This window comes from Bubalus bubalis, chromosome 17 (genome assembly GCF_019923935.1).
Source record: "Bubalus bubalis isolate 160015118507 breed Murrah chromosome 17, NDDB_SH_1, whole genome shotgun sequence".
Lineage (NCBI taxonomy): Eukaryota > Metazoa > Chordata > Mammalia > Artiodactyla > Bovidae > Bubalus > Bubalus bubalis.
The window spans coordinates 2,257,731-2,281,956 of NC_059173.1; the positions used below are offsets into that span (position 1 = coordinate 2,257,731).

General features: G+C 45.6%; 1 protein-coding gene across 1 annotated transcript in view; it reads right to left on the bottom strand.

Moving 5' to 3' along the window:
- Positions 1–7,100: 7,100 nt before the first annotated feature.
- Positions 7,101–24,226, bottom strand: part of SLC5A1 (solute carrier family 5 member 1) — a 50,084-nt gene continuing 32,958 nt past the window's right edge. The window contains exons 6-15 of the mRNA XM_006050998.3: positions 24,108–24,213; positions 22,977–23,057; positions 21,563–21,783; positions 21,177–21,312; positions 19,839–19,946; positions 17,260–17,410; positions 14,352–14,520; positions 13,057–13,272; positions 11,246–11,351; positions 7,101–9,453 (exon numbers count right to left, since the gene is read on the bottom strand). Of these exons, the coding sequence (XP_006051060.3) occupies positions 9,230–9,453; positions 11,246–11,351; positions 13,057–13,272; positions 14,352–14,520; positions 17,260–17,410; positions 19,839–19,946; positions 21,177–21,312; positions 21,563–21,783; positions 22,977–23,057; positions 24,108–24,213 (1,518 nt within the window). The 3' untranslated portion in view covers positions 7,101–9,229. The remainder of the gene's footprint in view (positions 9,454–11,245; positions 11,352–13,056; positions 13,273–14,351; positions 14,521–17,259; positions 17,411–19,838; positions 19,947–21,176; positions 21,313–21,562; positions 21,784–22,976; positions 23,058–24,107; positions 24,214–24,226) is intronic.

Sequence of the window (24,226 nt, forward strand, 5' to 3'; positions counted from 1 at the left end):
CCATACACCTGGATTTTGGTTTTTTTTGTTCCTTTGTGTCAATAAAGAAAAAGAAAGAGTTGATAAGTTGAAAGTCAGTGAGTTGACTCAAGGTATACATAAACTGGAAGCGCTGGGTCTAAATTTTTTTATAGCTCAACAGGCAGATTGCCCTAACTTACATTCACTTTCTGCAATTTCCAGAGGTTTCCACGTAGAAGGAATGCCTCCCCCAGCTGTGCCTCACATAATAACCTCTTCATCTGTCAAAGTGAACTTCTCTTGTCTTCCCTGCATTGCTCTCAAGGATTTCAAAAATAGAAATATTTCCTAATAGTTAAGAGGAGATGAGTTGAAAATACCAGCTGTAAATATATTTGTGAATTTATTATTAGCTTATATCTCAAATAAAGCCACCCCCTACTAAATGTTAGCATATCAAGCCATTGATTTTTAGACTTCTTTTTTATTTTAATTTGGCCATGCCTTGTGGCTATAGGATCTTAGTTCCTCAACCAGGGATTAAACTTGGGCCCTGGCTGTGAAAGCCCTGAGTCCCAGCCACTGAACCACCAGAGAATTTGCATAATTTTTAGACTACTTTTTAAAATAGTTTGATTCTATTTTTATCAATTTTTAGGCTACTCTTTAAAAATAGTTCACATAATTCGTCTATTTAAAGTGTACAATTAAGTTTATTTTAGAATAGTCAGAGTTGTGCAATAATTACCAAATCTAATTTTCTATATTAACATTAATTCTTTATTTGCTTTGTTACTGGACTATGTCTTTCTCTGTATTTGTTTTATTTTGACATTGTGTGTTGTTCTGTGACTGACTTTTCAATATAAAATTTATCTTGGCGCTCTTCACCTATTAGTATATATAGGTATCCCTCATTCTTTTTAGTAGCACATTATTCCATAAAATCATTTACCATAATTTGACCATTTTTCTACTGAGAAACATTCACATTTGTTTCAATTACTTGGTATTATCTACAGTCTTTGACTAATATGTGTGTGCTAAGTCACTTCAGTTGTGTTCAACTCTTTGTGACCCCATGGACTGTAGCCTCCCAGGCTCCTTTGTCCATGGGATTTTTCAGGCAAGAATATTGGAGTGGGTTGGCATTTCCTCCTCCAGGGGGTCTTTCCCCCTTGGTAACCATAAGATTGTATTCTATATCTGTATCTGTTTTGTAAATAAGTTCATTTGTACCATTTTTTAAGATTCCACGTATAAGCAATATCACATGATATTTGTTTCTTTCTGGCTTACTTCACTCAATATGACAATCTCTAGGTCCATCCAGGTCAGTGCAAATGGCATTATTTTGTTTTTATTGGTGAGTAATATTCCACTGTATACATGCACCACACCTTCTTTTGGAGAAGGCAATGGCAACCCACTCCAGTACTCTTGCCTGGAAAATCTCATGGGCAGAGGAACCTGGTGGGCTGCAGTCCATGGGGTTGCTGGGAGTCGGACACGACTGAGCGACTTCACTTTCACTTTTCACTTTCATGCATTGGAGAAGGAAATGGCAACCCACTCCAGTGTTCTTGCCTGGAGAATCCCAGGGACGGCGGAGCCTGTTGGGCTGCCGTCTATGGGGTCACACAGAATCAGACACGACTGAAGCGACTTAGCAGCAGCAGCAGCAACACCTTCTTTATCCTTTCATCCATTATGGATATTTAGGTTGTCTCTTGTCCTGGCTATTGTAAATAGCGCTGCAATAAGCAGTGGGTTGTGTGTATCTTTTCAAATTATGGTTTTCTCTGGAGTGGGATGCCCAGGAGTAGGATTGCTGGATCATATGGTAGCTCTATTTTTGGATTTTTGAGGAATCTTCATACTGTCCTCCATACATGCTGTACCAGTTGACATTTCCATCAACAGTGTAGATAGGTTCCTTTTTCTCCACACCCTCTCCAGTATTTATTGTTTGCAGATTTTTTGATGATAGCCATTCTGACTGTTGTGAGGTGATACCTTCATTGTAGTTTTGATTTGCATTTCCCTAATAATTAGTGACGTTGAGCTACTTTTCCTGTGCTTTTGGCCACCTGAATGTCTCCTTCAGAGAAATATCTATTTAGATCTTCCACCCATTTTTTGATCAGCTTGTTTGATATTGAGCTGCATGAGCTGTTTGTATATTTTATTCGTTGTTAAATGGTGTACAAGTCCATTTGTTTAGTGGCTTTCCCAGACTATTGTAGCAATGCCCATATTCTTTATTGATGTGGCCACGGAAGTCTTTGTTCCTTAGCTTCTGTTCAGTTGTTTTGATAGAGATTTCCTTGAATTCCAGGAGTTCTCCCAGTTTTCCAGACTGACTGTTCTGAGGTCCTTCTTCAGCTCCTAACTAGGCTTGTACTGGATCTGACCAAGATGAAAGCTTAGGGTCATCTCAGGCCTTTTCTAAGCATGTGTCTTACCCTGGTCTTTCTAAATATGGCTTTCTAAATTCCCCAGTATGTATAGTTGCTTTTGGATGTCTTAATTTCCCAGTGACATTTCCCCAAGATTTTGCCTTAAGCAGTCTATGCTATACTTTCTATTTTTAGGCCATGCTGCCTGGCACGTGTGATCTTAGTTCCCAGACCAGGGATGGAACCCACGCCCCTTGCCTTGGAAGCACGGAGTCTTAACCACTGGACCACCAGGGAACTCCCTATTGTATATTTTGAAATAACAGGCCTCTGCGGCTGTTTCGGAAAAGGCAATGGCACCCCACTCCAGTATTCTTGCCTGGAGAATCCCAGGGATGGGGGAGCCTGGAGGGCTGCCGTCTATGGAGCCGCACAGAGTCGGACACGACTGAAGCGACTTAGCAGCAGCAGCAGCGGCTGCAGCAGCTGGTTCGTTTGGCTTGAAGTGTTTTCAAGCTTTCTCGCTCTTGAGTCCAGTTAGGTGAAACAGAGAGCCACCTAGTGTCAGTCCTTCAGGTAGCCACCCAGGGAGGAAAGAACAGGCTTACACAGAAATTTACGAACATGGTCTGCTCTACCCTCTAACCTAGGGAAGTGGTTCCACACTGGGAGCATGGGCTACCTGCCGGGGACCAGCCCCAGCTGATCCAGGGTATTCGAAGGAGAGACGGCATAGGCGAGGGTCAGGGAATAACTGCTTAATTACACTTTAATTAAGGATACAAAGAGTAATAGAATAAGGATAGCTCAGTGAGGAAATTCAGTGGAGAAAAGCAGCTGAAATAAGGATAGCTCAGTAGGAAAATTCAGTGGAGAAAAGAAGCTGAGTGGCTTGGTTTACGCAGAAAATCAATATAACCCGTGACACCAGGTTAGCTCTGACCACGGAGGCCGCAGGCGCCCTCTCGAATAGCGGAAGGTGCCCCACCTTAGACACCTTCTCGAGTGGGTCTTAGAAGCCCAGGCAAATAAATGGTCGCAGAGGACATCCACGCTCCAGATGGACACTCAGCTGGAAGTTAAAGGGAAGAATGACATGGGGAGACCAAATTTCAGTGAACAAGGCCCGCACTTTATTTTCCAAAGTAGTTTTTATACCTTAAGTTATGCATAGAGGATAATGGGGAAAGGGGTAGAGTCATGCAGCAAGCCAGGCTTTTTTCCTGTAAACTTATCATATGCAAAAGTTCAGGTGATAGACATCATCTTCTGGCCCGGAGGCCTGTTAACATTTTAAGAAACTTATCTTTCTCTAAAGGTGATTATTCCAAAGTCAGGCGCCAGCCTTCCAAAAAGCATTGGACAAAGCTGCATTTTACATTTCTATACACCCATTATATCAATCAATACACTGCCAAGGACACAGTAGGTAAGGAGTATGGAGACTTAGCAGCAAACATTGGCCCAACAAGTGAAAAATCCTTCACCAATACAATTTCTAATCAATCTTTTAACTACTCAAAGGAATCTGTGTTTAGGCAGTTTAGAACATCTCCTGCCTCTCACAGTTGGGAGGCTCTGAACAATCACATGTGGCCGGAAAAACCCATTCAGGCAGGCTAGAGGATTTCCAAAGGAGTTTGTAGGTTGAAACACTGTCACATCCAGGAATTATTAACTGGAGCTGTAAGCTAACTCTCTTTTCAGAGAGAGGTAGTGGGAGACAGCCCCCCGTAAAGTCAGAGGTGTAGGTGAAAGCACAAAGAAGAAAGTAGGCAGACTCTGGTTTGGGGGTAGATGCTCGAGAATTTCCAGGGGGACTCCTGAGGCTCGATCCCGCCTTTGCGTATGCCGAGCCTCCTTCCTCATGACCTTTGTCATGGGCAGAGTGCCTCACGCTGGCTCCCGGCAGTGATAGAATTCCGGTTGAGCTATTACAGATCCTCACTCAATATGCAATATGCCGGCTCCCGGCAGCTACCCCTCTTCTGAGATTGGTGCCGCTTAATGACAGGTGCTGTTCTAAGACTGCCACCACAGAGAGAGAGGGTGAGGGAAAGGAGTAAGAGTGCCACAAAACCTTCCAACCATTTTGTAGTGACTTTTTCTTGCTTCCATGCTTGTTTGTTTGCTATCAACTTTTATAAACCATTTTCTAGAATTCTCACAAAACTGGTTCTGACCGTTTCTGTTCAATTTTCAATGTTTTTATTGGAGGATGAGAGAATGGAGTGGCCTCCTCCACCATACTGCAGATATCACCTTTTTTTTTTTTTTAATGTTTATTTATTTATTTTTGGCTGTGCTGAGTCTTCGTTGCTGTGGGGGCTTTTCTCTAGTTGTGCCAAGCGGGTGCTACTCTCTAATGGGCTTCTCATTGCGGTGGCTTCTCTTGTCGTGGCGCACAAGTTCTGGGACGCCTGCACTTCAGAAATTGTGGGCTCAATTGTTTCAGCTCCCCGGCCCTGGAGCTCAGGCTCAGTAGTTGTGGCTTAGTTGATCTACGGCTTGTGCTTGTGGGATCTTCCCAGATCAGGGATCGAACCCATTTTTCCTGCCTTACCAGGCAGATTCTTTACCACTGAGCCACCAGGGAAGCCCTAGACATCACCATTTTTAAAGCATTTATTTTCTAAACTTTATTACCTGGGGGTGGGAAGGCAGGATGCCACACCAAATGGCATGTAGGATCTTAGTTCCCATGACCCCTGCAGTCACAGTCTGAGGCACTGGGGAATTAGACTTAACCAAATGAATGAGTGGGAGAAGAGAACACAATTAAGCCTACAGCACAGGTAAAGTCAGTTCTGCATCTTATGGATTTCCAAGTCATAGTTTCCTGTGGAAACAATAATCTGAAGTGGATGTCATGCAGCAAAAGGAAATAGAATTACAAACTGAACACACAGGGCCCGAGGGTGAGAAAAGGCAGGTGGGGCAGGGCCTTTGGATGGCAGGATCACAGAGGTTTTCAACAAAGAGCAAAAGAAAAAGCATCGGGGGCTCCCAGGACTCCAGCACCTTGACTCCTGGACTATCAGAAGATACAAGCCAAGCATCATAATTCTAATTTGAATTTTTCCAATCTGAAATATCTAATGTTTAGTTTGGCCTTTGAGTGTGATTTAAGAATGCAGGTCCACACGAGGACCAGCTTCTCTCAAGCTGGGTGTGCCCTAGAACCAGACAGCATCATTACCTGTGTCCTAGGAGTCTTGGAAGAGCCCTCGTAGAAGAGCAGAAGCTAATGTGACAGAAAAAACTGGCGAAGTTACAGATGCAATGTGAAGCTCAGGGACTGAATAACACTCACCGGACCCTCCAAACCCTACCCCGTTAACCTCACCCACATCACCTTAATTCCATCCCCACCAAACCATCAAGGCAATAGCACCTCATTCAAAACCTTGGTTCACCGAAATCCAATTTGGAGGTTAGAAGGAGTATTCTTGGGACTGGGTTGGGGGTAATGTTAAAAAACAATCTCTCTTCTCCAGCTAAGCACACATGTTTTTCTTCCAAGGTTTGCTTTTATGAAGCAGAACACGCTGTAGCAGATATTTCAGGAAATGGTGATTTCAGTACTAGTGAAAAGTGAGAGCTCTAATGAGTTTCAAAGGTAGAATTTGATTAACAGTAGCACTGACATATACACACAGCCATGTGTAACATAGCTAGCTGCAAGAAGCTGCCGTATGGCTCAGGGAGCTCAGTTCAGCGCTCTGTGATGACCTAGCGGGTGGGATGGGTAGAGTGGGAGAGAAGCTCAAGAGGGAAGGGATATATGTATACTCATGGCTGAGTCATACTGTTGTACAGCAGAAACTAACACAACATTGTAAAGCAATTATACTCCAATTTTTAAAATAACTTTTTAAGGTAGAAATTTTTCCATGTAAACACCAATGCCTGACTCAGTTGTACAGAAGTAAGAAATGCTACCAGGTCTGTCAAAGGCCCCAGGACCAACATCATTCTGCACAGAAGGAGCTTTGTCTTCTCATTTTGACAGATTTCTTTTAAAATGGTCCTCCATATGTTCAGTTCAGTTCAGCCACTCAGTTGTGTCTGACTCTTTGCACCTCCATGGACTGCAGCACGCCAGGCCTCCCTGTCCATCACCAACTCCTGGAGCTTACTCAAACTGATGTCTGTTGAGTTGGTGATGCCATCCAACCATCTCATCCTCTGTTGTCCCCTTCTCCTCCCACCTTCAATCTTTCCCAGCATCAGGGTCTTTTCAAATGAGTCAGTTCTTTGCATCAGGTGGCCAAAGTAATGGAGTTTCAGCTTCAGCATCAGTCCTTATGTAAAGAAGCTCCATACGTAAAGAAGCTTTTTTCCTGACAGGGCATGGGTTTTCAGTTCTATAAACTAACATTAATGAGCAATCACTCTGCCCCACAGCACATGCCTTCCATCTGAGGAAAGAAACATCTCTTTCCTGCATCTCTGACATCATTCTAGTACAATTTATCACTTACTGGGCCCTGGTTACCCAAGTGGTTCTCATGGAACACTGTGCATTGAAGGTAGAGTTACTCACCTTGTCTTTACTAGAGGTTTTGAAGTTGAAATCCTCTCCAAACTTTGCTACATGTAGTTAACTTGTTCAAGTTGCTAGATTCTATTCTCAACTTTCCTGGCTTCTGCTTCCTAATCCATATCTTGTGCCAACTAATTCTCACCACAGACATGGTCAGTATTTGTCTAGAATGGCTAGAAAACAGGAACTCAAGATGTTATGGCTTTTCAATGTTTTTATTTTTTTTTACCAAAGTAATAAACTTTAATGAAAAGGACTAAATGTAGTTTAATATAACATCTGTTGGCATTCTTCATGTGTGTAAGAAAGATGCCATCCTCTTTCCACTCATCCACTTTTCAAAGTGACCTCATCACACCTAGAGGAGGTAGGTATACGCTATAAGCACCAAGGTCTTCATTTTTTCAAAGAGAAAAATACACAGTTGAGAAAAAAATAATTTAGCACAATATACACAGTGAATCATTGGCAAGGCCAGAAACAGAATCTAGGACCATCTAGATATTTAATGCCTGCTCTATCCACCAGCTTTCAGTCATCATTCTTTATCCTCTCTGAGCTCAAAAATATCACAAACTCCCCACAAAGCCGAGGACTCTGAGTAATAGTAGCCATGCGAAATTCTCCGCTTTTCCCTCTTCTCTGCCTGGCTTAAGGGGAATATGAGGGCACATCAAATATTTTCTTTTCCTTTCATAAGAACAAGCCATTCTTTACCTGTTGAACCATTTTTACACCCCAGGAACTACTCTCAGCTGCTCCACAGAACCTCAGATCCCACCTATTTGCTAAGCTAGCCTCAAAACAGTCAATACAAACATCATGACTTCCACAGGATTATATTACAAAATGATTAAGAGTTCACAGGTGGAACCAAAAGGATTAATCAAATTTAAATTTAATTTTTAAAATTTCTCCTTAGGAAAGAGGTACAAAGAAAATAAAAATGTTGAACACTACCACCTGGAACAGAGACTGCCCACTCTAACCTTGTTCAATGGATGATCACCAATCAAGACACATAAGGAAAAAGAGCTGTGGCCAGCTGAGCTCACAGGGAGGAGGACTTGGGCTAAAAGTATCAGTGTTTCAGGAGAGTGCGGCTGCTCTGAGATGACAAGCGCCCCCAGAGGCATGTGTGCTCATTATGTGACACAGAATCAGTTACTAAGCCCCCACAGAATCAGTTACATCAGCACCACAAGGAAGTGGAGCCTCTGGAAAATGCACCCCGATTCATTATAGTCACCAGAGAGAGTACTCTGTGCAGCCATAAGGTTAACCAAAAAGAAAAGTGAAGTCATTCAGTCGTATCCAACTCTGCGACCCCATGGACTGTAGGCTGCCAGGCTCCTCCGTCCATGGGATTCTCCAGGCAAGAATACTGGAGTGGGTTGCCATTTCCTTCTCCAGGGGATCTTCCCGACCCAGGGATCAAACCTAGGTCTCCTTCATTGCAGGCAGACTCTTTATCATCTAAGCCACCAGGGAAGCCCCAAAAGAAAACAAGCATTTATTAACAAATACACATGTCATCCATTCAGTCCACAAACATTACTGAGTGGCTAAGATAGTCCAGGCACAGGAAATGCCAAAATAAATGAAATCTCAAACACAAGGAACTAACAATGAACACTTTCAAGAAAGCCAGAAAATCCTCTTGACTCAAGATTATCTGCTTTCCCCCCTGGCCTGAGGCTGGTGCCTGGATCCCTCTTGTTGGCACTGGTACTACCATGTCCAGGCCTCTCCTTCAAAGAGCAAACACCCAGGACACAGACCTTGTCAAGCTCCCATCCTCAGCTTCAATATGTTCATCAATTTATCAGGTTGATTTTTCTTGTGCCAGGAAAACTTGACAAGGATTTCATGAGGTAGGGTGATGCTTTCTTTCAAAAAAAAAAAAATGAGGGGGGAGGTTAGATAGAGAAAGTGGTAGTAACCAGGGGACCACAACTCTTTAAGCAGTATTTAAGGATCACAAACAATGTTAACATGCTGAATCTACCTGAGAAAAATTTGCATCAGACATCATGGGGCTTCTGTATCTTAGTCTGCCTTTTCCTAGACACTGGACTGAGTGGGATTTCCTTCTGCAGCTCTGATATGTACAGGTGACTGTACCACACTGGCCTCGAATATATAAGTTAACAGCAAATCAGTGATTTTTCTTCAGCTAGCCTGTAATTACAAATGTACACATTTATCGACAGGGCAGAGTTTACAACTGGCTGGTGTCCCTTCAACACCACTGAATGGGACCAAAGAGAGACACAATGAAGACTCCAGCCTCCACAAGCACAGCCTCAGAAGAAAGCAGGACTCAGGCAAAGTAGGCATGGCAGAAGACAGCCACAGCCAGCAGAATGATGCCATTGATGTTCACTACCATCCGCCACAAACGATTCTCTGAGGTGTCTGTCATCTTCAGCTTCATGGCTGCCTCCTCTTCCTTCGTCATTTTGGGGGCTTTCTGCTGGTCCAGGCCACAGAACAGGTCATAGGCCCGCCTGAAGCATCCTTTTTTCTCCTCAGAAGCTTCTGTGTCTGGGGAAAGGAATAAAAGGACTGTTGGATACAGAGGCAGGAGGCACTAGAAAAGATTTCCAGAGGAGCTATCAGGCCATGACACACCTGCCACTTTGCACACAACTCCCAATTTTCTTGTTTGCAGGAATAAAAATGGTACAGATTAAGGTTTGAATAAATGTAATTAATTATAAGATGATGTTAATAGTTGGATTCTACATAATATACTGTGGTAGTATATTTTACCTCTGTTGGGCCCAAAGGAAATACATTTTGATTTCAGACACTCAGAATCAAACAAGAAATAATAGTTTATGAGAGAGAAATGTTAACCATTGACTGGGGGACTGTGACATGTGAAGAATGTGGAAAACCCACCTCTCAACCAGAGAAACCCGTATCTGTTTGCTACACCACTGAAAGCAATGAGTTTGGCATGACTTAAGAGTGTACTGACTGCACTTGGAAATCCCAAGGCCTCACAACAGATCCAGTCATGTGGCAAGGATTGGTCTGTTCAGTCCTGATCCAGGGCAGCAAGCGAGCAACACTTCCAGGGCCTAAGATCTGATGCTGCTGAGTCAAACCATTCAACTGACCTTGCCACTAAAAGTGGGTGCCCACCAAGGGAACTAATTCTGTCTTCTGAGCCCAGGTGTGGCATTAAAGGTGAGCAGACCTGGGTTAGAATCCCAGGTTTGTGACTCAATAGATATGAAATCAAGCCCACTGTGTTTTCAGCACCATGGTCAGAGACCACTGCCCTCCCTTCTCCAGCCCAGTACCAGTAAACCACACATGACCTTGTGCTCCCACACCTCTGCACAGCACACATCACCACAACCATCCTCTATGTGTGCACCCCTCCCATGCAGGGAGGAAAAGCTCCGACACAGAAACTGAGGAAAACATTGCTCCATGATCAGGATAAGTCTCTAAGCATTGACTAAGCATTATCTTAGAGCTCTGAAGAACTGATGCTTTCAAATGGTGGTGCCAGAGATGACTCTTAGAGTTCCTTGGACAGCAAGGAGATCAAACCAGTCAACCCTAAACAAAATCAACCCTGAATATTCACTGGAAGGACTGGTGCTGAAGCTGAAACTCCAATATTTTGGTCACCTGGTATGAAGAGCTGATTTATTGGAAAGACCCTGATGCTGGACGAGATTGAAGGCAAAAAGAGAAGAGGGTGGCAGACGATGAAATGATTGGATAGCATCACCAACTCAATGGACAGGAGTTTGAGCAAAATCCAGGAGAGAGTGAGGGCAGGGAAGCCTAGTGGGCTGCAGTCCACAGGGTCGCAAAGAGTCAGAAACAACTTTGCGACTGAACAACAAACAACAAGCATTATCTTGGTGGACTTGCAGGGAAATCTGATATTTTAAACACGATATGGTAAGCCAGCAAGACACAAGACCCTAAGAGCCTCTATCTCATCCCCCTGATATCACTAGAACTGACCATAGCTGGTTCCAACTGCTTTCAGTTTATAGGCTAGTGTCTTCCCTTGTCCCTAGCCAAGCCCCAAACCAAGTCAGGGTGGTGAATATCTCACCTGTGCTTACTCACTGAGCATTGTAAACCAAAAAGGGAGGAACTAGGACGATTCTGCATCCCCCTCCTCCCCTTGACAAGGCCTTGAGTAAACTAACCAAAACCCATTTATCCATCTCGCCCCATACCCCACTCCTCACTCCCCTCCAGAAGAGAGATCTGAGCTTTGAAGGCACTTGGTGAAGGCTTCAGTAAGGTGGTCTTGTGGTTAGAAGAGTAACTTGGGAATAGGCTCTGAGCCGCAAATCACCTATTTCTAAGGCATCCTCCCGGGCATCTTGAATGTCCTCGTCTTCTGCATCCAGGTCAATACGCTCCTCTTTGCTGTTACGCAGGCTCCAGCACAGGCGGTAGAGCTGTGGAGAAAGCAGAACAGGTTACCAGGAAGATCCAAGTAGTGTCCTGGGCCAAGAAGTTGGGAGAACAAAGAGATGTGTGTCGAGAAAGGAAAAGGAATGTGGCTCTCAACTCCATCAACACAGATAACAGTTCCCATCCACAGCACTATCTCTGAATACGTTGGGAACATGGATATAAATCATACACATGCACATACCATCCCCTAGAATATGGGCATATCCAGAGGCTAAGAGACTGTCATGAGCATAGAAATGTTTTGAATGACTGATCTCTTGTTACATATGATAAATGAATTTGTTCCTTTTAGCACTCATGCTAGGAAACAAGGCCAGGCACCCATTTATCCAGACCAGCAGTGTAAGTAAGATTAGATTTTTGTACCATATTAACTGTAGACTCATGAGCCAGTTAGAATAGGAAGAGCTGGAGGTATACTTTCTATTGACATGAAACCAGAAACTACTTTATTTCAAGAAGCATGGAACTAAATGTGTTTGGGGCTACAATACTTTCAAAAACTGAGGCATCAACAAGCAATTAATACAACATAAAGAGAGTCTGTGACAGATTTGGCCAATAACCATGATGGCAGTTCTGCTGCTATAAAAGCAATCTTTGTTTGACATTAAGGTTGGTCACAGTTTTGAAAATTTGGCCATGAGGTTAAAGGTCTGTTAGGGATTCCTATTTTTGTGTATGCATGAGAAAGGGCCCAGCAAAACCCTTTATCTTTCTCTCCAGACAAATGTGATCTTGGGTTAACTCTCTAGCTCTGTTCCCTGGAAACCTGAAAAGGGTGGAATGCTAGCTGTGCTGGGTTACCAGATTTCACTGGTTATGGTAAAAAGTGACCCATAATTGGTCATGTTTATCTGCATTGGGAGGGCTGCAAACATTCCCTAAACCAAGGGCGACATCTAGAGCCAAAGAAGAGTACTTGTCATCTTTGAAGTCTTGAATCAATTAGACTTTGATACTGTTTGAAATTTCTTAAATTCCATGGGCAACTGTTTGGAGGCTTCATTGGGGAAAAAAAAATAAAGGATATATCATGCTTCAGATTTCCCTCAGCATGGTAATTTTTACACCTAGGTATGTCCCTTGCTGGGACCTTTGGAAGCTATGACCTAGAAACTATTATAAGAAATATGCATTCCTATCTGGGACAGAAGCATCCAAGCTGGGGTAACCCTGTGTCAGCCCATGTGATCTCATTGCCGTGCACCTGAGCCGTCACTCGGGCAGCAGGATCCAGAGGCCAGTCCCTTGGGCTGAAACGCAGCCTGCTGAAGACACCCTTGACACTGCTCTGCTGGCAAACCGTGTTTCCTGTCCTGTCCCTCTGTGCTCGCTCAGGTGCTAAGTCATGTCCAACTCTCTGCAACACCATGGGCTGTCGCCCATCAAACTCCTCTGTCCATAAAATCTCCCAGGCAAGAATACTGGAGTGGGTTGCTATTTCCTCCTCTGGGGCATCTTCCCGACACAGGGGTCGAACCCAGGTCTCCTGCATTGCAGGTGGATTCTTTACCACTGAGCCACCTACGAAGCCCTTGTGTCCTTTTGCATGACACCAAAGACAAGGACAGCCTATTTTAGTCATGAGAGTACGAGACCGCTAACTGAGCCAAAGCAATGAAGTTGAGTGCTGCAGCATGAGCATGAAACCAGGGCAGGACAGCCTCCTACACGGATACTCACATGCACATCTGCAATGGGCTTGGTGAAGAGGGACACGGCCAGGATGACGACGATAGTAATGACAAAGAGGATGATGGCAAAGTACAAGTAGTGCACACCACAGATAATCGTGGGACAGTTGCTGGGCTCCATGCAGCTCCCGGTTCCATAGGCAAACTCGGTAATCATACGGGACACCCCGATCAAAAATCCTATGATCAATCCCCAAAAGGCTCCCTGTGAAAGAAAAGCCTGGTTAATGAACACTGTATTTGGGAAACAGCTGTGCATTCATTGGGGGACAGAGACAAAAGAATAACAGTGAGAGAAATACAAGCTCCAGGCCATCTGAAACAGGAACACTGTGGTTCAGAATATGACTAGGAATGTTACGTCAGGCCTTCAATGGCTCTGTTTACCACCTTTTAGTAACTCGACTTGGTATTTGCATGTGCTTAGTTGCTCAGTCATGTCCAACCAACTCTTTTGCGACCCCATGGACCTGCCAGGCTCCTCTGTCCATGGGCTTTTCCAGGAAAGAGTACTGGGTTGGGTTGCCATTTCCTCCTCCAGGAGAACTTCCCAATGGAGGGATTGGACCCATGTCTCCTACACCTTCTGCACTGGCAGGTGTATTCTTTACCACTGAGCTACCTGGGAAGCCCTTGGTTAGAATACCACCCAAGTTCTCAGTGCCAAAAAAATCCCTTTAACTTTAAAAATACTTTGAATTTCTCTACCTGCAGCTACCATTACCACCAGATTCCAGATTTAGGTACATTCAGTTATAACACAATTACTTGAGAGCTAATCTGTATTCCTTGAAGACATGGGAAAGAAATTGGGTCTCTTCGAGGAAGAGGAGAAAGGAACTTTTCCATCAGCCCCTTTTATAGATCCAAAGTCCCCTCACCCTTATCCCTATCTGGCTGGAGTATCACTTCTTGGTCCTTCACTGGGCCCTGAGAAGTGCTGGCTGGAAAACCTAGCCCCCTGCAGAACCCAGGAGGTAGCCTGTGCTAGCGCTTCCTATGGAGCTGTTCACCCAGAAGCTACCAGCTTCCCAGAGAGTGCCACACAGTCAGAATCACCCAGAGTAGATGGAAAGCACACAGCATTACTTGGGAATTAATTTAGAACCTGCAGCAAGGAGGAGGAAAGTCCCAAGGCCCCTGGAGGATTTTCCATATAAACCTTCACCAGCGCCTTCATTCCTGCTCAAGATCTCTGGAAGTAGAAGTCCTCCCAGAGAATATACAAATCCAGATGGGACTCTCTGTTCCCAAATGACTTTTCTAGACATTCGTGATACCTACCGGCTCATTGACTCTCTTGCAGAAAATAGCAAGCAGGAAGACTGCTGCGATGGGTGGTCCCAAGTAACTGGTGATGGACTGGATGTAGTCGAAGAGCTGTCCACTCTGTGCTGACTGCACGATGGGCACCCAGGCGATGCTGATGCCGATCAGCACCAGCATGAACAACCTGAAATCAAGCCCCACAGCAGGGTGTCAACAAGTGGCTCCACTGGAATAGTTATAGATAGATAGAGAACCTACCTGCAATACAGCAGACTCAGGTTCAATCCCTAGATCAGGAAGATCCCCTGGAGGATGAAATGGCAAATACACTCCAGTATTCTTGCCTGGGAAATCCCACGTACAGAGGAACCTGGAGGGCTACATGCCATGGGGTCACAAAGAGTCAGATGTGACTGAGCGACTGAACAACAGCACCAGTAAAGATAGATAGAAAGGTTTATATGACCAGAGCAGGGAAAAGTAATTAGCAAATTCATTGAGACTCTCTTCTTCTGTATTCTGCTCCTTCAGGAGCTTCCCTTGTGCCTCAGACAGTAAAGAATCCACCTGCACTGTGGGAAACGTGGATTCGATCCCTGGGTGGGGAAGATCCCCTGGAGGAGGGCATGGCAACTCACTCCAGTATTCTTGCTTGGAGAATCCCCATGGACAGAGGAGCCTGGTGGGCTACAGTCCATGGGGTCGCAAAGAGTCAGACAAGCACATAGCACTGCTCCTTCAGAAAATCTTCTTTGCCTATAAGTAAAATGCACTTGATTTTCTATAGTAAAGTAGACCCACTAACCACCAGGAAAGAATCCACTTTGAGAGGCAGTGGAGTTTAGGAACAAAGGTGTGGACTTTGGAGCCAGTCTCCTTTTTTTTTTTTTTTTTTTTTTTTGGCCATGCCTCATGACTTATGGGATCTCAGTTTCCCAACCAGGGATTGAACTTGCACCCTTGGCAGTGAGAACACGGAATCCTAACCACAGGACCACCTGGGAATTGTCTGAAAGTTAAAGTGAAGTCAATCAGTTGTGTCGGACTCTTTGCAACCCTATGAACTGTAGCCCACCATGCTCCTCCATCCATGGGATTTTCCAGGCAAGAATACTGGAGTGGATTGCCATTTTCTTCTCCAGGGGATCTTCCCAACCCAGGGATTGAACTCAGGTCTCCCACACTGCAGGAAGGCTCTTTACTATCTTAGCTACCAGGGAATCCCTAGCTCTCTTCCTTTTGTTTTACTTCAAGTCCTGAAAAGATGGGATGCATGCTCAGTTATATATGACTCTTCGCAACCCCATAGACTGTAGCCTGCCAGGTTCCTCTGCCCTTGAGATTTTCCAGGGAAGAATAGTAGAGTGGGTTGCCATTTCCTCCTTCAGTGAATCTTCCTGACCCGGAGATCAGACCTGAGTGTCCTGGAATTTCTGCATTGGTAGAGAGATTCTTTACCACTGAATCACCTGGGAAAGATGGAAGGGTTCCTTTTAACCTCTTGATTTAATTAGAAAGAAGGCAGTGGTTCTCTTATCTCTTGAATTTAAGGCAGAAGAGTCTTAAGCTAACCTTCACAAAGTAGTGTTCTTGCTCACATATTTCTCCCTCTAAAGTACCCCTCCCATTGCCTCCCATTGACTCAGATCCTATCCACCATTTAGACATAGATTGGGGTCTCCCTCCCCCAGGAGTCTTGCTCAGCTACTGACCAGTACAGTCATCTCTCCCTTCTCCGAGCCTGTGATTGCTCTTACAGGCACCACAGCACAGTATAGAATTGTTTCTTGTAACTGTAAGCTTATTGAAGACAGGGACAAACCCCAGAGCAGCAACCATTGGATGCACAAAAAGTGTGAGCCCCAGCACAATCTCAGGGCCAAGAGATCCAGCCCTGAGTAAAGCAATAAAATGATTTTCTTTCCGTGTTGCATCTTGAGTCTTATACGTAGCAGAGAATGCCAGTAAACATCTTTCAGAGGAAAACCCTGTCAGGGAGCCATGCTGCTTCCTGGGAAGCAGAGGGCAGACTCTGGCCCAGTCTGACCTGCCCTGGGCGCCAGGTGTCTCATCACCTGCAAGGGGCCCATCATGTTCCTTTCCTTCCTTTGCCCCAATCTTGCTCATGAGATTTAGGAGGCGGCAGCACACCCCGGGAAACTTTCCCTGAACAGACATCCCAGGGACTTCTTCACCTGCCCTGAGGAGGTTGGCCTGCCTTTGCCCCCCAGAAAGACACAGCAGAGCTTCTGCTGGTCCTCTATCAGAGCCTCTGCTCCATGGATGATCAAGATAATGGGCACATCTGGCCCACAGATCCATACTTACTGTGTCCAGTATCCTGCTGTGTCCATTAGCCCACTTGACAATAACAAGTGTGCACAGAGTATGGTGTTTTAGACTGTGCAAAGCATATTCACAAGCATAGTATCATCTGACCCTCACAATGGTCCTGTAAAATGCTACAGCAAAGGGTCAAGGCATTGGAGGCACCTGGGCCTAAAAGACGTCCAGAGAGGAGAGTTGCAATGTGCAGGCCTGAGGAAGACAGTGTGGGATGGTATACAGTTGCCTAGACAAGGACTCAGTTGGCCGTGGGTTCCAGTCGTAGCTCTGCTGCTGTCCAAACTTCCTTATTTAGGCATGACAAGCCTCATTTTGTTCACTGATGAACTGAGTTTAGATTAATGATCCCTGATGTTGTTTTGTGCTCCTGATTAAATGATCTCTGATGTCGTTTCACGTTCCAGAGGGACACTGTTTCAATGATCTTGGATTTAAAGTTAAATGCCACTGAGAGCAATATAACTTGCCACGGTGGTTACTCTCATTCTACCCATCATCTCCCAGTCTTCCCCATCTTGAGGGAACCTCTCTGGTCATTCAAGTTTTCATGGGGCTTGACCGGGGCAGCTGTACTTACCGTCCTGCGATCATGAGCTCTTTCTCAGAGGCCTTCTTCCGGATCTTGGTGTAGATGTCCATGGTGAAGAGGGTGCTGGCGCTGTTGAAGATGGAGGTCAGCGAGCTCATGAGAGAGGCCAGCATGACCGACAGCATCAGGCCTCGCAGTCCTGGGAGAAAAGGAGGTTCTGAGTGGTACATGCAGCATTTCAGCTCTTCTGTGCTTGAAAGGTGTGACAACTCAAGGTTTTTTGCCTTCTGACACCATGCCATATTATTTGATTTATCTCTCCAGAGAGATTAGACGTTTTAAGGAATGGACTGTGTCTTTAAATTATATTGGAAATCCACAGCAGTCAACAGAGCTAGGGACAAAGTATACATGCAGTAAATGCTTTCCAGTTGGATTGCTGGTGGTAGTGGTAGTGATGGTAGTGTGTGTGTGTGTGTGTGTGTGTGTGTTTCCACCTGAGCTTTTATAAGGTCTCTCATCTGAAAGATTAATGATAATGGAGAAATATTTAAACTAGGATTCAAAAGATGAGGTTTCAAGAAAGTGAAAAGACAGCCATAGAATGGGAGAAAATATTTTCGTATATCTAATAAGAGTTTTGGAAAACTATTCTATCATCCTCTAGGTATTGTATCTGTAGATAATTTTATAGTTTTGTTTTAATCTACAGCCTAACAAGAAGAAAAATAAAGGTTGCCTATCCTGATCACTTTGTCCTTTGTTGGGAGGGTTTTTTTAATGGTTCCTCTTGAAAGTCTATCATGTAGACTACAGACTATAGGAGCTACAAAGATCATCCAACTCTCTCATTTTTCAGGCATAGAATAAAATGTTAATAAATAACAATTTATTTAATTAATAACAAAATAAAATTGTTAACATTTCAAGGAATTAGTCTGTAGGGCTTCAAGTCTTAGTTCTGCCCTTTGCTCAGAGTAATTCACCAGTTAATTGCTAAGCTGGGATATAGCTCTCTCCTTTCTGTATCACCTCTTATCAAGCTCACATTCATTTATTCACTCAACAAATATTTGTCAAACGTAATTTTACAGCAGTCCAGGAAACAGATAATGGCATATCAGAGTAGCATGATGGAGACAACAAGAGGAGGTAGATGAATATAAGGAGATAACATTGACACACTTTGGTGAGGGATTGGTGAGGTAATATTTACCAGCTAAGTGAAGAAGGCTGAATCCGCAAATGAGATTTAAAAGGAATAGCTGGAAAGGATGAGGAGAAAACAGGAGAGGATAGTATTATAGAATCCAAGAGAAGGGAATAACTCAAGAAAGAGGAGTGATCAATAATGCTGAATGCTACTGAGGAACATATGGAAAATATCTATTTGATCCAGCATAGGGAGGTCACTGGGGAATCTGGTATTTACAGAAGCCAGATTCCAGCCAAAAAGACTGGCAATGGTTTGTGCAGACACAATATTTTGTCTTGCATGCCACGCAGCTTTCTATCATGCACAATTCACTCCGGTGTAGTGTTCAGAGCTACCTCACTCAGGATTTGCAGGTCTAACAAAACAGCATAAACACCCCAACAGAGGCAAGAATCCCAGCCAGAACTCTAAAAGAGCCATGATTCTTGCTAACTGCAACCTTAATTAATAAGCAGCCCAGCTCAGTGGAATTGTTAACTATTACTCCCATTTTTATAGAAGTTGAATACAAACGATTTGCCCAAGGTCATATATCAAGTCTGTGGTTTAAAAAAAACAAAACAAAACAAATTCCTCAGTTCTCACCTTCAGCAGAGTTAACCATGCCAGACACTGAGTTACTGCGTGACCTTAGAAAATCACTTTCTCTGTGTAGGCCTCAATTTTCCCAACTGTAAAATGAACAGGTTTGACTAGATGATCTTCATGTTTCCTTTCAGTAAAAAAAAATGTTGTTTATTCTAAATTTTCCTGATGAATACCTTTGAATTTTTGGTCTCCTGGGGCCCCTAACCTAAAGAGATTTCCGTGTCTTGAGCCAGAATTAGATTTTCAGTCAACATGAAGATGAACAGTAAACACGCAGGCCTACCCCGAAACTAACTATTCTGGACTGTAAGTCCTCACCCTCCTGGATTCCACCTTCTCTATAGAGAGATGCCCCCTTGTATCTGATCTACCTACTGCCTTGGACTTCCTCATTCTAGAGCTAAAACCGCTCTTTGCCCTTCTCTCCATGTTTTTCCCTGGAAAAACCTAGGTGTCAATTCATTCTCCAGGTAGAATTCCATTTAGTTCAAGCCTCATGTTAATGTCTGTTGGAGAGCGTCAAAAGACCTTAGAGCATGAAAAAGTTGTGTTTTTTCCCTAACACATTTTCAGATGGTCTCCTTCCCATGCCTCACTGATGGAAGAGTGCCAGGACTCACAGAGCCCAACCAAGCCAGAGGTCTGCTTCCCACTGAAGCAAAGACAAATTCAAATACTGAGGACCCCAGAGTGAGACTCTCTCTCCTAGACCCCCAGGCTCAGAAACAGCTTTGCTCCAGAAGGCCCACAGACAGTTATATAGATAGACCCCAGGTCCAATCAGTCTCCCAAGAGAGACCCTGCCAGCCAAGACAGCTCTCACCATTGGGCATGAGCTCCACCACCAAGGTCGGGTAGGCGATGTTGGTACAGCCAACCTTGGTCCCGCAATACTTCTCACACTCTGAGGGGACGGTGCAGGCAACTTTCTCTGAGGAGAGATGAAGAGTCATGTCAGCAAGCAGACATCAGAAATGTTTCCAAGATTCAATTCACCTTGTTAAGCAAGCGTGAGTGCTAGGTGCTCACTCACGTCTGACTCTTCGGGACCCCATGGACTGTAGACCACTAGGTTCCTCTGTCCATGGGATTTTCCAGGCAAGAAAATCAGTGGGTAGCCATTTCCTTATATAGGGGATCTTCCCAGCCCAGGGATCTAACGTGCATCTCCTGTGTCCGCTGATTCGGCAGGTGAATTCTTTACCACTAGCGCCACCTAGGACAGCGCTTCAAACAGGACATTCCTGCTCACAGCCCTGAAGTGGTTTCACAAAGAATGCAGCCCCCAAGAAGCCCTTCTATGCCATCCCCCTACCCTGCTGGTCCTGACCATCCCAAGCTCTGCCTGGGGAGGAAAGACAGCTGCTAGGCAGAGGAGGGAAAAGTGAAGAAATGCTTAGGGAGGAAAGCAGAGGGAATAGTCCCCAGACTTTAGCTACTTACAGATGTGAAAATCAGACCATAAAGAAGGCTGAGCACCTTCGAACTGTGGTGCTGGAGAAGAGCCTTGACAGTCCCTTGGACTTCAAGGAGATCAAACCAGTGAATCCTAAAGGAAATCAACCCTGAATATTCATTGGAAGGACTGATGCTGAAGCTGAAGCTCCAGTACTTTGGTCACTTGATGTGAAGAGTCAACTCATTGGAAAAGACCCTGATGCTGGGTCAGATTGAAGGCAAAAGGAGAAGGGGGCGACAAAGGATGAGATGGTTGGATGGCATCACCAACTCAATGGACATGAGTTTGAACAGACTCTGGGAGATGGTGAAGGACAAGGAAGCCTGGCATGTTGCAGTCCATGGGGTCGCAAAGAGTCATACAGGACTTAGCAACTGAACAGCAACACACCACCATAACCTGGCGGTGTGGGGGGACACAGAGCAAAAGATGAGTAAATGTTAGCTAGAAGAAGCCTTAGCTAAGGCATGTCATGAATTCAGAGAATCTGCAAAAGGGGAAACCGTAATTGTCTGTGTAAAGAACCAGGGAACACAATTACACAAGTTCTGTGACCTCAAGTCACTCAGTGTCTGGGGCAGGGGGGACAATAATGCTTTGTAATCATGGCAAGAAAAGAAGAGGGCAGAAAAAAGGAAGAGGGAGCCATGGGGGTTTTTGAAGTGGGAAAGAGAGGTTGGAGAGTCCAGCAGAAGGTGTCACCTGTGAACAGGATGCGGCTGATCATCCCTGGCATCACCATGAGGAACATGGGCAGCAGCTTCATGTACCCACACATGATGCAGCCGGCCTTCACGTGTGACATGTTTTTGGCGGAGAGGCAGCGCTGCACAATGACCTGCCAGGGAAAGCCCAGTGAAGGGGGTTGTAGGGAAGAGACCCCACAACATGTTCTAACCACCCCAGCTTCCACCACCACCCTGGGTCGTCAGCCTGGCACTCCCACATCACCAAGACTCGGCAGCCCTCAGACCACAGGAACCTGCCCGCCCTGCCTTCCCCAACCCCACAAGCTGCACAAAAGGCAGGAGGCTCTGCAGCACTCTGGGCAAGACCCTCTCTCCTCCCAGGTCCAACAGCATGCGTACCTGGTCTGTGCACCAGTACCACAGGGAGATGATGGTCAGCCCAAAGATGAGCCCAGGCCAGGGCAGGTCTCCCTTGAGAGGATCGCGGAAGATGTGGAAGGAGTCAGCCCTCGGGGTGTAGCACTCTGCCTTGACGGTGGTGTTTCCATAAGAGGTCACAGTTGGAATGGCATTCATGTATTTTGTCACGAAGGCACCATACCCTCCCACTTCGTGGAAAGCTGGAAAACATTGGTGACGAAAGTCAACTTCCTGAAACTCTCAGCTCTTCACAGCAGCTTCTCCTGCGGATGCCTGAGAAGCCCACAGCCAGAACTTGCACTGTGCAATCTTGGGCAAGTCATCATCCCATTCTGGGCCTCGGCTTTCTCATCCATAGAATGGGATTATTAACCCTGCCCAACCCCATCATGGACTACTGTGTGGGTCCAGAGCAATAACCTGTGAAAATACTGCAACCATGAGCTTCTTTACAAAGGGCAAGTATTTGAACTATTAAAAGATAGACCTTGGTTTTGAACCAGATTCAGAGATTCTGCTTTCCCCCTCACCACCTGCTATCCGCAGTGGCCTTTGGGATCCTGGACACAGACTAGGCACCCCCCCCATCCCAGCAGTGTGGTGGGATGGAAGAGGATGGGTGAGGAAGTCGGGGGCTCTGCCGCACCTTGGCTGTGGGAATAAGGTATTCCAGCCCTTGCCCTGCAGAATGAGGCATTCCTTTCTCCTCCCCCAGTCTCCTGAGGACACCAAGGAAAACCAAATGGAAGCTCTTGGAAAATACAGCATAGAGAATAAGAGGCTTCACAGAACACCCAGAAAGCATGGGCCCCCTTAAAAATAAAATGGTATTTTATATCCTCCCATAACAAGTACCCTATTTGCAGGGTTTTCAGTCTTGTCCTTAGGATTTTAAGACAAAATTTCAAAACTGGGGGGACAGGGACTACAGAGTTGCTGAATTTTCTTTTTTTGTCAAATAGGGAAATAAATAAGAAAATGGTCAATTCACAAAAGAAAGGACATTTAACATTAAAATGTAGATGACACAATCCAAGATTTAAGATGTGACATTTAAATATGTTTAGTCTGATAGATATTTAGCCTTATCTTTTTTTTTTTTTTTTTGGTCCGGTTTCTCTGTGGAAAGAAGACCATGACATCAGAGGCCCACCCTGGGGCCCACCAGCCCAGACTGTGTAGAGAGGGCAGCAAGGAATCCAGATGTTGCCTGGGCCAGACCCAACCTGAGACCTCCAGGGCTGGGGAAGGTGTCCCCCGCACACCCACGGTGATGGCCAATCCAGGCCAGTCCACTCCCCCAGGGAGGGCAGGATGTGCCCAGTTCACTGCCCAGGCCAGTGGCCTCTAACTCTGCCTCCCCACCTCTTCAGCCTGCCCCTGCCCCACTTACCAAACCCAGTCAGGATGAAAGACCCCAGGAGCATAATCACCGTCTGCAAGGTGTCTGTGTAAATCACAGCCGCCAGGCCCCCTAAGAGCAAAGGATGCAATGCGTCTGACCTCAGCTGGGAGGGTACCCCGTCGGCCCACCTCCCTTCCCCACCCTCTCCCCAACTCCCACTCCTCTCCCTCTACACGTCTTCTGCACCCCTCAGTCACCCTCCTGCCCTCCCTCCTGCCCTCCTTTGTCCTGTGACAGCTGCCTGCCACCCACATGTCCCAGTAGCTCCACTTTTCACAGAAACTGGGAAGGCCTTGGAAAGAAAGTTTCTCCCTATTTGAGGATGGAAAGTTCGATGTGATGGTTTAAGCCAGGAGAAGCATCTGCCACAGACAGAGCAGGGAAGAGCAAAAAGCTGACAGCTCACAAGATGTCTGGGGACAGGAGCAAATCAGCACACTTCAAAGGCTACTTGCATGTCCACTCTTTGTTTTCTCAGACCGTCTGAGCACTTGTCCCCAACACTATGGGGCTCCAGCTCGGCAGCAAGTTCCATCACCGACCCTGCCTGCCCCTAATCAGAGTAGAGCAACACCTCTGCAAAGGTGCCCCCAGTGGCCACTAATGTCTCCAGCTTCTCCAGTCACATCTTGAGTCTTCCTCTAAAATCTGTGTGTCACTACCCCCCTTCCTCCCTATAGTGCCCCTCACCCCCTGTCATGTCAAACCCAAGGTCTCTGTCAAATGACTTTCAAGACCCCCACACTGTGACCCCACTGCAGCCATTAGGTCTTACCACCTACACCCCCCACCCTCAACTACTTCCCACTGAGCACCCTCCTCCTGCAGGACGCAGCCACTTGCTCACCCTGCCCAGCCCCGCCACTCCCACTCCTGACTCCCTTGTTCCCACCTCTCCCTGCACCTGGCCCTCCCGCTCTGCTTCTCCCGACTAGGCCAATATCACTCCTGTTCCCACCAACACTGGATTTTTCTGGGGCACCTACAACTGTTTGCTCAAACTGTCTCCTGGGTGGATCTCTTCCTCGGGAGGAGAACCCACGTCTCCTCCTGCCTTTCACCCTTTACAAGTGCCTAACCCTGAGCTGGGTTGGGGCTGAGCCATTCGAGGGGACTCACCTGTGATTGTGTAAAGGGCGGTGATTGCCAATAAGATAAAGATGGCCAGGTAGAGATCCAGGCCCAAGGCCAAGTTGATGAATATGGCCCCAGAAAAGATGTCTGCCTGGAAGGAGAGG